Source organism: Dromiciops gliroides, chromosome 5, assembly GCF_019393635.1.
Source record: "Dromiciops gliroides isolate mDroGli1 chromosome 5, mDroGli1.pri, whole genome shotgun sequence".
NCBI lineage: Eukaryota > Metazoa > Chordata > Mammalia > Microbiotheria > Microbiotheriidae > Dromiciops > Dromiciops gliroides.
In genome coordinates, this window is record NC_057865.1 from 1,732,732 (window position 1) to 1,743,645 (window position 10,914).

General features: G+C 50.8%; 1 protein-coding gene across 3 annotated transcripts; it reads left to right on the forward strand.

The window, feature by feature from the left end:
• Positions 1–450: 450 nt before the first annotated feature.
• Positions 451–10,501, forward strand: TAC1 (tachykinin precursor 1). Of its 3 annotated transcripts, XM_043967095.1 has the most exons (7): positions 451–668; positions 1,175–1,387; positions 3,230–3,326; positions 3,800–3,844; positions 4,228–4,251; positions 6,268–6,321; positions 9,889–10,501. In XM_043967095.1, the coding sequence occupies exons 2-7, from the start codon at positions 1,265–1,267 to the stop codon at positions 9,936–9,938; spliced, it is 393 nt and encodes a 130-aa protein (XP_043823030.1). In that variant the 5' UTR covers positions 451–668; positions 1,175–1,264; the 3' UTR covers positions 9,939–10,501. The 3 variants fall into 3 exon arrangements, with proteins under 3 accessions (XP_043823030.1, XP_043823032.1, XP_043823031.1); XM_043967097.1 differs by lacking the exon at positions 6,268–6,321; XM_043967096.1 differs by lacking the exon at positions 3,800–3,844.
• The last annotated feature ends 413 nt before the right edge of the window (positions 10,502–10,914 follow it).

Consider the following 10,914-nt stretch of genomic DNA (forward strand, 5'->3'; position numbering starts at 1 on the left):
GGAAGCATCACCTAAGACTAGCTCCTAGGGGCCCCAGAGAGGTTTGCAGGTTTCCCTGACACCCCCAAGGTCGGGCGCCTTGCCCTCCACTCCCCCGGAGAGGTGGAGTTGGTCAGAGGGACCAGCCCCGTCTGGCTGCCTCCGGAGCTTGGCCAAGTTGCTTGAGTCACGGGTCGGGTGGATTTAGATGCGTAATGGCCAGGATCCAAGGGGACCAGAAGACCCGGGCTTATGGGGGCGAGGAGCAGAAGAAGGAACGGGCACTCTTATTTCCCCGACCGTCCCACCGACGACAACTAAGCCGAGGATTGGCCCTCGGGCCTCTGACTCCCCCGACATCGCGTCACTAGGAGCGCAATTGGCTCCAGGTTTGACCGACACTCGCTGGGCCGGGGGCGGGATAGGGAGGATGGGGGGGAAGAGGGGGTTGCAGCGGCAGCTAGGCGGGGACTCATTGAATATGGATCAGAAAGTGCAGTGGGGAGAGTGTCACGTGGCTTCGCGGCCAGGATAAATAGGGGCTGGACCGGCGTTGATCCCCCCGAGCTCCCCAGTACCTGCGTGCTCCCGCTACCGTCCGTCGGTCCGGGCTCTGAAGCGACCAGGCTCCACCAGCGAGCCGGGAGGAAGAGAGGGAGGTAGAGAAAGATCGCCACCGCCCCGAGGAGGTGAGTCCCCGACTTCCCTTCCGACTCTTCTCAGGGCAAAGTCTCAGCGAAGCTATGGAGGGACGGACGGACGGACGGACGGACGGACGGATGGGACAGTATAGGGGAGGTCCGGGGATCGGAGTTTCCAAGCACCGAGGGGGAGGCGGAAAACCACGGGGACTTTGGGGTTAGAGGACTTGGGTTCGAGTCCCCCTGCTCCTCTCTATACTGCCTCAGTTTCCCCATACATAATGGGGGACTAGACTAGGTGACGTCCATGGTCTCTTCCAGCCCTGGAGTTTGTGATTCTGGGGTGTGTGTGTGTGTGTGTGTGTGTGTGTGTGTGTGTGTGTGTGAGAGAGAGAGAGAGAGAGAGAGAGAGAGAGAGAGAGAGAGAGAGAGAGAGAGAGAGAGATTGTATGTTTGTCTGTGTGTCTGTGGTCCTCGGAAAACTCGGGGCAATGTGCTCCTTCTCCCCTGGTTTGAGGGAGGCGTCAGCTCTCCCCTTTCTCCTCTGGTTCCAGGCTCCGCAGACACCGGCTCGGTGTTCTGCCGTGGGCCAGGACCTTCTCCCTCTGACAGCTAGAGCTCTCTCCGGCTCCCACATTCCCAACATGAAAATCCTCGTGGCTCTGGCCGTGCTCTTCCTCGCGTCCGCTCAGGCTTTTGCCGAAGAAATGGGCGCCAACGACGATCTGAACTACTGGGCGGACTGGTCGGACAGCGACCAGCTCAAGGTGAGTTGCGTGTGGGGTGGCTCTGTCCAGCCCAACTGGGGATAGCGCTTGGCTTCTGCCCCGACGGACGCTAGCAGTGCGCAGCCTAGGCTGGCGTCCCGCCGAATATGCGCCCTCACCCCTCCAGCCTGTACGGGCAATCTGGGGTCAAGGCAGGCGGCGGGCACTGGCCCAAGCCCAGAGATTCCCCCGTCCCAGACTCTCCAATAGGTGCGCCATCCGCCATCCGCCCTCTCCCCACTGTGGTCAGTGCTGCCCAGACACGGGGCCTCGGGGAGATGGGAGCAAGTCGAATAAGAGAATGAAAAAGGAAGGGCGGAGGCTGTACACCTATGGCCAAGCCACACCGGAACGCTCCTGGGGGGAGAAGGGGGCTTGGTGGAGAGAGGGAAGGCAGAGCACAGCTCGAAGGAGACCCTGGCTGTTGCCAGTGAGCTCAGGCTGATGTAGAGCACCTTTGTGCGAGCGTAAGTGCACCTGAGTGTGTGATGGGGTGTTACACGGGGGGGGGGGGAGGGGAGGGAGAGGAGAGGAAGGGAAGGGGGAGAGAGAAGGTGGAGGAGGAGGGAAGGAGGGAAGAAGAGAGAGGGGGCGTGGGAGGAGAGAGGGGGTGGGGAGGATGGAGAGAGAGGAGGAGGGAAGAGAAGGGAAGGGAGAGAGGGGGAAGAGGGGGAGAGAGGGGGAGAGAGGGGGGAGGGAGACAGACAGAGAGAGACTGAGACAGAGATTGAGAGAGAGAAGGAGATGGAGGGAGGGAGTCAGAGAGAGGGAGGGACTTCGGGTGTTCGCAGACCAGCTGCAGCCAGGAAAGGGGTAACTTGCAGCAACATTCAAAGCAATGCAGTTGGGTGCAATACCTCAGTCTCTGCCTTCTTAGAAGTCCTGGTAGAGCAGGAGAGAGCCGGGGGGAGGGACAGAGGCGAGGGGGGGCGGGGGGCGTGGGGACAGGGTTTGTCGAGTCCCGGCTCCTTCTTTCTTTCCCTCGCCCTTCGGCCCCCTCTGTCAGTGAGCGTGGGAGTTCTAAAGCAGCCACATGCGGGGCGGGGGCGGGGGCGGGGGCGGGGGCGGGGCTCAGAGCCAGTGCTTTGGGGTACACTCTGGGGCCAGTCTCCCTGCAATGCAAGTCACTAGAATAGAGGCTCTTCTAGGGCCTCCTCTCCTCCCTCCATACCTCCACTCCCTCTCAAAAAGAAGAAAAGGGAGGATTCCTTTCCCCGGGTAAGGGTTAGGGTTAGGGTTGTCTCCTGGGGACAAATGAGAAGAATGGGGTGTGGGGCAATGAGGGTCCCTCACCAGACCGACCTGAGCAGGGCCCAGATCCTCTTCTCCTTGGGTGCATGAAACCACAGTGTCACCCCTTGAATCCTACAGCAAATGATCAGTCAACCCAGCTTGGACTTGGGAAAAAACCAGCCCCTTCCTCCTCCTCCCCCTTCCTCCTTTCCTCTCCTCTTTTCCTCTCCCCTCTTCTCTCTGCTTCTCCTCTCTTCTCTCCTTTCCTCTCCTCTTTCCCTCTAACCTCTTCTCCTCTCTGCTTCTCCTCTCTTCTCTCCTTTCCACTTCCGTCCCCTCTTCTCCATTCGCTCACCTCTCCTTTCTTCTTTCCTCATCTCCCCCCTCCCCTTCTGCCTCTACTCCCTAAATCCAACCCAGGCCAGGGCCCTCTTCCCAGTGAACTCTGTAGTCCTGGTCTCAAGGATTAAGGAGGGTGCAAAGCCCACCCCCTCCACATTGCTCCAGTGATGCACCAGCTCTCTCTGTCTCTCTGTGTCTCTTTCTCTGTCTGTCTCTGTCTGTTCTTCTGCCCTCCCCCACATCCCCCCCCAACACTCATCCCCCCAGGAAGAGCTATCCGAGCCCTTTGAGCATTTCCTGCAGAGAATTGCCAGGAGACCCAAGCCTCAGCAGTTCTTTGGGTTGATGGGCAAAAGGGATGCTGGTAAGTACACAAGCCCCTCTCCTCTAGCTGCTCCGAAGGGAAGTCTGGACCCCTGGCCCTGCCCTCCTTCCTTAGCCTGGGGGGAGGGCTAGAGCTCTGTCCTGATCTTTTCCCCATTTCTCACTTGATTCTGAAAAGAGCCACACAGGAGCCAGCCCCTCTCCGCCAGCCTCTTACATGCACTCTTCCAACATCCAAGTGCCTGAAATCCCCAGGATAGGAGACACTTTATCTTGTGAGTGGCCTCCAGATCCCGGGGGGAGGGGGGGAAGGGGGAGGGGAGACAATGACCTGGAGGGCAGCACCCATCACAGACGCCATCTTTGGTGTGCAGATTGGCCACCAGTCATGGACAATAAGGCTTGGCTGCCCATTGTATCACATCATAGCTCCAGCCTCCATTTCCTTGGTGAAATGCATACTGTCCATCCGTCCTACTTATACCTGGTTAATGTCAATTCATCTCTTGTCAGATACCTCAGTTGAAAAGCAAGTGGGCATGTTAAAGGCTCTCTATGGTAAACATTTTCCCACCCCCTCCCAGACTCCCAGTATTATGCTCTTGGGTACTTATGCCTGTGTTCACATTAGCTGATGAGTGGAAATCAGACCCAGCTACTGAATCATCCTGTAGCCATTCATTTATTTCTGTTGGGGAGGATAACAAGGAGGGGGGAGGGAATTTCTTGAAGTTAACATCTTAATTATTTAGTTTTCACTACTAATCTTTTGATTGACTGGAAACCCTGGGTGTGATCCATTCTCCAGCCTCATAAGGCTGAACTAATTGTTGCCATCTTCCATGAGCCTGTTTTCTGACCCTGTGCCAAGCTGTCCAGGCAGCTGACCAGGGTGGCTTGTTCTTTTTGTGCTCACTAATCTCTTCCTTTTTTTCCACTAGGGCATGGCCAAATATCTCATAAAAGTAAGTTTCAACATTATTTTAACATCTGTCAAATGTGATTATGAGCCAGTTTGTATCCCACTCATTTATCAGCTTCCCTTGTTTTGGGTGCATGTAGCCACTCATGATCCTGCCAGGCTGTGCATGACTTTGCCTAGACTGAGTTTTCTGGAAGGGTAGTAGCCGGAATCCCTTAGGTCAAGTTTTCTGATGATGCTCTTTAGTGATCAGAGAGAGGAACATCTTCAGGGACCCTGAGAACAGGACTCTCTGAAAACCCCAACATGCTTATTAGTGGACTGTGCCCCCTAAGAGATTCTAAGTTCCAGAAGGGCAGAGGCCTAAACTGTGTCTCTCTCCCAGCCCCTGACACTGTGCTCTGTGTACAGGACATGTTTAAGTTTGTGAAATTTCCTTATCTGAGCATTTAAACTCGGGGTGTCCTGCTATCAGTTTAGAATTGGCTTGCTGGTAGCTTCTGACACGTCCCTCGGCTCAGCAAACATGATCAGAAATTGGTGTATTCCAACAGGTCAAGTTCTAACAGACAAGTCCCAGTGGAAAATGCTTCCTCCCGGCCATTCAGAAGGGATGAAGTTTGGTTCACCCTTGCCTATATGGGAACCCCCACCCAGGACCTAGGGAAATGTCTCCCAGGTCCAAGGTAGAGGGCAGATGTGGGACACAGGCACTGCTCCTCAAAGGCCACAGTCTCCGTTGGTTAGTTAGCCCCCTGTATTTCCAGTGGATGCCGGGGCACTAGCCCAAATGTAGCTGAGCATCTAGAAAGCTCTGGCCTCAGGGAGTTGAGCTAGATACACACACCTTAGCTTATTGTTGCTGATGTGGGGTGTCTGAGCCAAGTTGGAGCTAAAGAAAAACCAGGACTTTCAGGCCAGCCAGACCAGCCCCTGTCCCCACTTTGCAGATGAGGAAAGTGTCACAGAGAGCTCAGACCCGCCCAAGGCCTCAGTAGGTGCCAGAGCCAACACTGGCAAACAGGTCGTGCAGCGCCAAGGGCTTAGATTTGGACAAGGGCAGAGCTATGTTCAGCTGCCTGAGAGGCCTTGGCTCTTGTCTAGGCACTTTCTGCCTCATAAGCAGTGACAGTCAGCACGTGTCACCAGCAGAAGGTTCAGCAAAATGAAGATGAAGCGCTGTGGGAGACAGAATTCTCTGTTCTCAGGCTTTGGTCTTTAAAGGGGTGGATGATGGTTACTGGTCTAACATCTAGGCCTTCTCCAGAGGGCCTCTTGGGCCTTCCAAGCTCGATGGAGCTTATCGACTAGATTAACTCCTGGCAGCTCCTGCCCCCTTGGGGGTTTACTAGCCTTCACTCCAGGGCTGTCTCAGGGATAGTTACATTTCCAGAAGCTCTTTGGTGAGTCTTAAGAATAAGCACCAGCCAAGTCTAAGGCAAAGAGGTTTGGAAAGAACTGGATAGATGCAACCCTCTCCCCTCCACTACCACCAACAGCCCCCCAGATTAGGGGGAGGGGCAGGGCTGAGGCTCCCTCAATTAAACCAGGGAGAGATTCTGTCCAGCCCTTAGAACTTGGCTTTACCTGCCTGTTTACTGGACAGACGCAGCTTCCTGCCTGCAGCTGCCCACCTGCTCTAGGTTTATTACAAGGACCAGCCTGAACAGAGGCAGCAGGACCAGGCCCTTGCAAGTCCTCAGTGCTCAATTAGGGAAAGCAAGGAGTAGCTGGATTCTCTCCTCTAGACCTAGCCTAGACAGAAAACCTCTCCAAGCTGATTCAGTTAGGAGCAATTTTAAATTCTCATAAGGCAGAAACAATTAATTCTGTACCCAGATAAAAAGTACTTGGTGATCCGGAGAGATAGACTCTGGAACATCCGTGGGTTTCTCTGCTTACCTGCCCATGGCCTTGCCCTGCAGGAAAGAGTCATGTTTCCTACTTCAATCACTGTTCCAATGGAGACAAGTGTGATCAGGAGAGGGACTGTCTTTTCTTACTTTTTCTAACAATAAGAATTCTTTGCATATTTCAACACCCCACATATATTTTTCAGGGCATAAAACAGATTCCTTTGTGGGACTCATGGGCAAAAGATCTTTAACTTCTGGTATGTATAACTCTCGGCTAAAACTAGAGGTAGCATCTTAAATCTGTAACTGCTTTTACTCCCCACAACCCCTTTCTTCAAGTGTAGAAACAGGCTAAAGAGATTGCTTAAATGGATCTAAATGTAAATGTGGGCTGCTCATCTACGGTGACCCGAGCAGAGCAGAGAGATCCAGGCAGCCTGGCCAACACCAGAGCCATCCCAATATCTGGCTTTCTGCTCAGCTCTTCTTGTCTTCTCTTCAACTGAAAAAGTAAGCTCCAGGGAATCTCACTGTTGCGTGGAAACAGCCCTTCAAGGGCTCAAAAATCAAAATCCCAGGTTGAGTTTCATGTATTATTCAATAGAAAGCCTCCCGAGATGTTACCTAGCTTCCTCCTTATACCTTGCTATCAATATTCATGATGATAATAACTAGACAGATAACATGGGGAAAGGGAGAAAGCTGGTCACCTTCCAGTCACAGGCTGTCAGAACTTGCCCGTGGTTAAAAGGGAGCGATAGAAGTCAGCTTGTCCACGTCTAGGCCTTCGGGCACTATCTGGTCCAGTTTTCCAGATTCCAAGAGGCCCAACAGCCTTTGGAAATTGATGCGAGCACTTGGACAGCTTTCTGATGTCCCCGGGGCCCAAGCCCCTTTCTTCTGCATTCAGTAAGGGCTAAGGCAGCCTGCTCATTTGCCTTTCTGAAATTCCTCATATGTTTGAAGAGTTTCACATCAGCCTCATCCTGTCTAGATTAAGGAATCTCTTCCTTTCTCCATAGGGGATAGCACTATTGGTCTACGAATCCCTTCCAAATTGTACTCGAATCTCTCCAGTTGCTCCTAATTACCAAAGGATGTGTGAGCCCAGGTGTCTCTCTTTACGGCTGTAAAATGGGAAGAGTTTTAGATGACTGAGAACTCTTGGAATAGTCAATATGAGCCATTTTAATGCCTTGTAAAGCTGAGGCAACCTTGGGGACTGAATGGTTGTAGGTATGGTAAAGGAGATAATCACATAATCAAGGGGGAAATGTTTTAGGAGTTGGGGTTTGGGAGGGTGGTTTGCTTTGGGGTTTGTGTTCTAATTTTTATTGGATTTTTTTTGTCCTGAGGTAACTACATAAGTAAACATGGCTTCAATTTGGCTGTGGATAACTAATCTCCATGTATGAGAGGCAACAAGAAGGACACAGTCACCAGAAAAATGCTTTCATGCCCACAAGAATTATCTGTGGTGACTTGGTCCCAATTAGCCAGGCTACTCTTGATTGATTTTCTAACTTGTCTTCCTTTTGTAACTCTATTCCAGAATTCAAAACAACAGACAGGGCCTGAGGCCTTATTGTAAGGGTTGGACATATTTGGTTTGATTTTATTTAGGCAGATTGTGAAACAACCACAAACTTCTGATCCTAGATTTTGGTTAACAACCAAATGAATGGGCTTTGGCACAGCTTTTCCTAACCATGACCCACAGGTCAGACTTGCCTCTGGCTGGTCTCCAGAAATCCAGAGACTAGCTTTCCTGCCCTCCTTTGATGGTCTCAGGCTTAGTGGCCCAGAGACAGAAATTGACTTTGCATTGGCTTCAGAAAATAGAGGTCAGGAACCATCCTTACAACTCAAAGGAAATTCATCAGCAAATGTCCTGGTCACTTTAAATCTCTGAGTGACTAGACAGAGCTTTTAACTGAAAGAACATTTGGGAGGAGTATGCCTTTGTGCATTCTAAGCCATGTTGAATTAAAATGTGTTCAGTTTAAATTGTAAACGATAGAAGCACTATGGTAAGCTATCCCATTCATATGATGAAACATGCTATCCACCTCCAGAGAAGAGCTGATTGAAGCATGTTTCCCTCTCTCTCTCTCTGTCTCTCTCTGTCTGTCTCTCTGTCTCTGTGTCTCTGTCTCTGTCTCTCTTTCTCTCTCTCTCTCTCTGTCTGTCTCTCTCTCTCTCTCTCTCTCTCTCTCTCTCTCTCTCTCTCTCTCTCTCTCTGTCTCTCTCTGGCTAATGCAGGAACATATTTTGCATGACTGTATATATTTGTAATGGATTTTGTTTCTCCTGCCTTCTCAATAGGTGAGGGAGGGAAGGCAGAGAGGAAGAGTGAAAGAATTCAGAACTGAAAATAGAATTTAATTAGAAAAAAGAGTAAATGATAGGAACAAATTTGCTATTAATTCACACAAAGATTGGGCCCATTTTTTTTCTTTGTTTTAAAGTCTTGGTTGCCCCACCCACCCTTGGAGAATATCTTTCATGGCTATTTAGCATATTTTTCACAAATTGTGCAGTAATGGGCTTGGGTTATATCTACCCATCTAAAATCAGATAGAGAACTAAGTCAATTATCTAGCTAATTCCCACCCCCTCCCCCCTACCCTCTCGGGGCTTAATTATCTATATATTTTTATGTGACAGTTCAGGTTTGTTCTAATAATTTCCTCAGTTCCCAGTGGGGTATGTGTGTGTGTGCATGTGTGTATTACCTCAGAGTTTCCTCATTAATCATGGGTTTGGGGGCAAGTCTTCTATAAGTTACTATTGAGACACCCCTGCTCCAAACACTGATCATTTTGCAGCCACAGCCCTTGGTCTGGTGGCTGAGACATTTCTGACCCGAGAGAAACAGTAAGTGGAACAGGAGCAAAGACCAGAGCCCCAACCTGGCTCCACCAGGATGGGGGAGCCCCTGTCAGGAGACCTCCCTGGCTTAGCTCATGTCTGCCTTGCTCTAACACAGTTTTTGATGGGAAAAAAATAACAACAGTGTTCTCTAAAGCTGGTTAGAGAAGCAGGAACAGACACCCACCAAGGGCCTCCTTTTACTTATAAAGTAACTGCCCAAGGGGAACAAGGATGATTGTCTTCCTCACTGCAGCCTGCACAGTTGCCAGGACACGGGTGGCACATTCTCTTCATCTCCCTTTATTTTTTAGTGAGGCAATTGGGGTTGAGTGACTTGCCCAGGGTCACACAGCTAGTAAGCGTTAAGTGTCTGAGGCTGCATTTGAACTCAGGTACTCCTGACTCCAGGGCCGGTTGCTCTATCCACTGTGCCACCTAGCTGCCCTCATCTCCCTTTTTAAAATAGATTTTTGTTCTTAATATCTATTGTTGTTACATCATTTTTCAACAGCAGGACAATAACATCTGAGGATAGAGGTGAACATCTAAAAAGGAGGAAAAAAGGAAGGAAAGAAGGAAGGAAAGAAGGAAATAAGGAAAGAAAGAAGGAAGGAAGGAAGGAAGGAAGGAAGGAAGGAAGGAAGGAAGAAAGGGAGGGAGGGAGGGAGGGAGGGTGGGCGGCCCCAGCTCAGACATGAGAAGCAATCTCATCTCATACTAAGAAAAGAAGTCCATGCTTGCTTACCACGTAAGTGACCAGAAACTCTGAAGGCTCAGTGGACAAGCCACATACCAAAAGGAAGACTATGGGAGGAGAAGGAATGTTGATACCAAAGACTTGAGAAATAGCCAGCAATGGAGAACATTTCATAGTTGGTTGGAGTGAGGGGCAGTGTTTCCTTAGCCTCTCATTTGCTTTGGGCCACATGCAATCCCTTTTCTCCTTCCAGGGTCCTCAGAATGGAGCACGGCACAGAACTATGAGAGAAGGCGTAAATGAGGCATCGGCCAGCAGCCTTCGGTTGAATGTGGTTGGCTCCACGGCCTACGATGGCGAGGCCTCCTCGAAGAGTCTCACTAAACAGAACAATTATTTATTTAATAACACTTGTGGTTTTGAGTTGTAAATCCAATCAGACAATTATTTTTCATATTGTGACAATGACCCCCATTGGATAAGTGTTTTCTAGCTCTAAGCTGCATCCCTTGGAAATGGAAGCCCCTGATATTTCACAACCAAGCACAGTATTGGCTCTGAACTTGTGCTTCTGGTGATGGCTTGTTTGCCCAGGAGAATCAATGTTTTGGTTAATTGGGAACCAATGTAGGGCAGACCCTTCTCAGTGTATCTCCATGGTTAAGATGCTCTGTAGTTGGGGGATTGAAATCTCTTTGTATCGCTGCAGTTCGTCCCATGTTTTGTGACTAAATCTATGAGACAGATAGAGAGGGGGGGCGTGGCTGGAAGGAGGGAGACAGAGAGGACAGAGTGGGGGACTCCTAGAGCTTCATCTCATGGTAGGAAGTGTTTTCGTTGTCTGATGTTTTCCATTAAAAGTTCCACGGCAGCACTCTGGACATTTTGACTCGTGCTTTTCCCTGGGGCCAATAATGTGATTGTTTTAAACAAGTCTCTACCAGCAGGAAATGAATGCTGGGGTTGGGCTCATCTCAGCAGCCACTGGGGCCAATCAGGCTCCTACCCATCATTTCACAGAGGAGGAGACCGAGGAAGCCCAGCTGGGGGAGGGGAAATAGCAGAACTCCTGGGACCTAAACTCCCAGATTCCAATCGGAGGCTCTTTGCCCTGGAGGCAGAGCAGGGTGTGGGGCAGAACCTGCAAAGAGTTCTGAACCGGGAGGACCCAGCCACCAGTCTCCTCTGCGGGCCAATAGGAGCCGCTTCTCCACATGCTCATTCCGGGCTGGACAGCTGGGCCTTCCTTCTGCCGAGTCAGCGCTCCCCAGGCAGGCAA

What these genes read in the sequence shown, in the direction of transcription:
- TAC1 (XM_043967095.1), top strand. Translation starts at nt 1,265, where the DNA reads ATGAAAATCCTCGTGGCTCTGGCCGTGCTCTTCCTCGCGTCCGCTCAG. An exon ending in CATGTTAAAGGCTCTCTATG is followed by an intron (nt 3,845 to 4,227) that starts GTAAACATTTTC and finishes TTTTTCCACTAG; the next exon opens with GGCATGGCCAAATATCTCAT. An exon ending in CAAAAGATCTTTAACTTCTG is followed by an intron (nt 6,322 to 9,888) that starts GTATGTATAACT and finishes TTCTCCTTCCAG; the next exon opens with GGTCCTCAGAATGGAGCACG.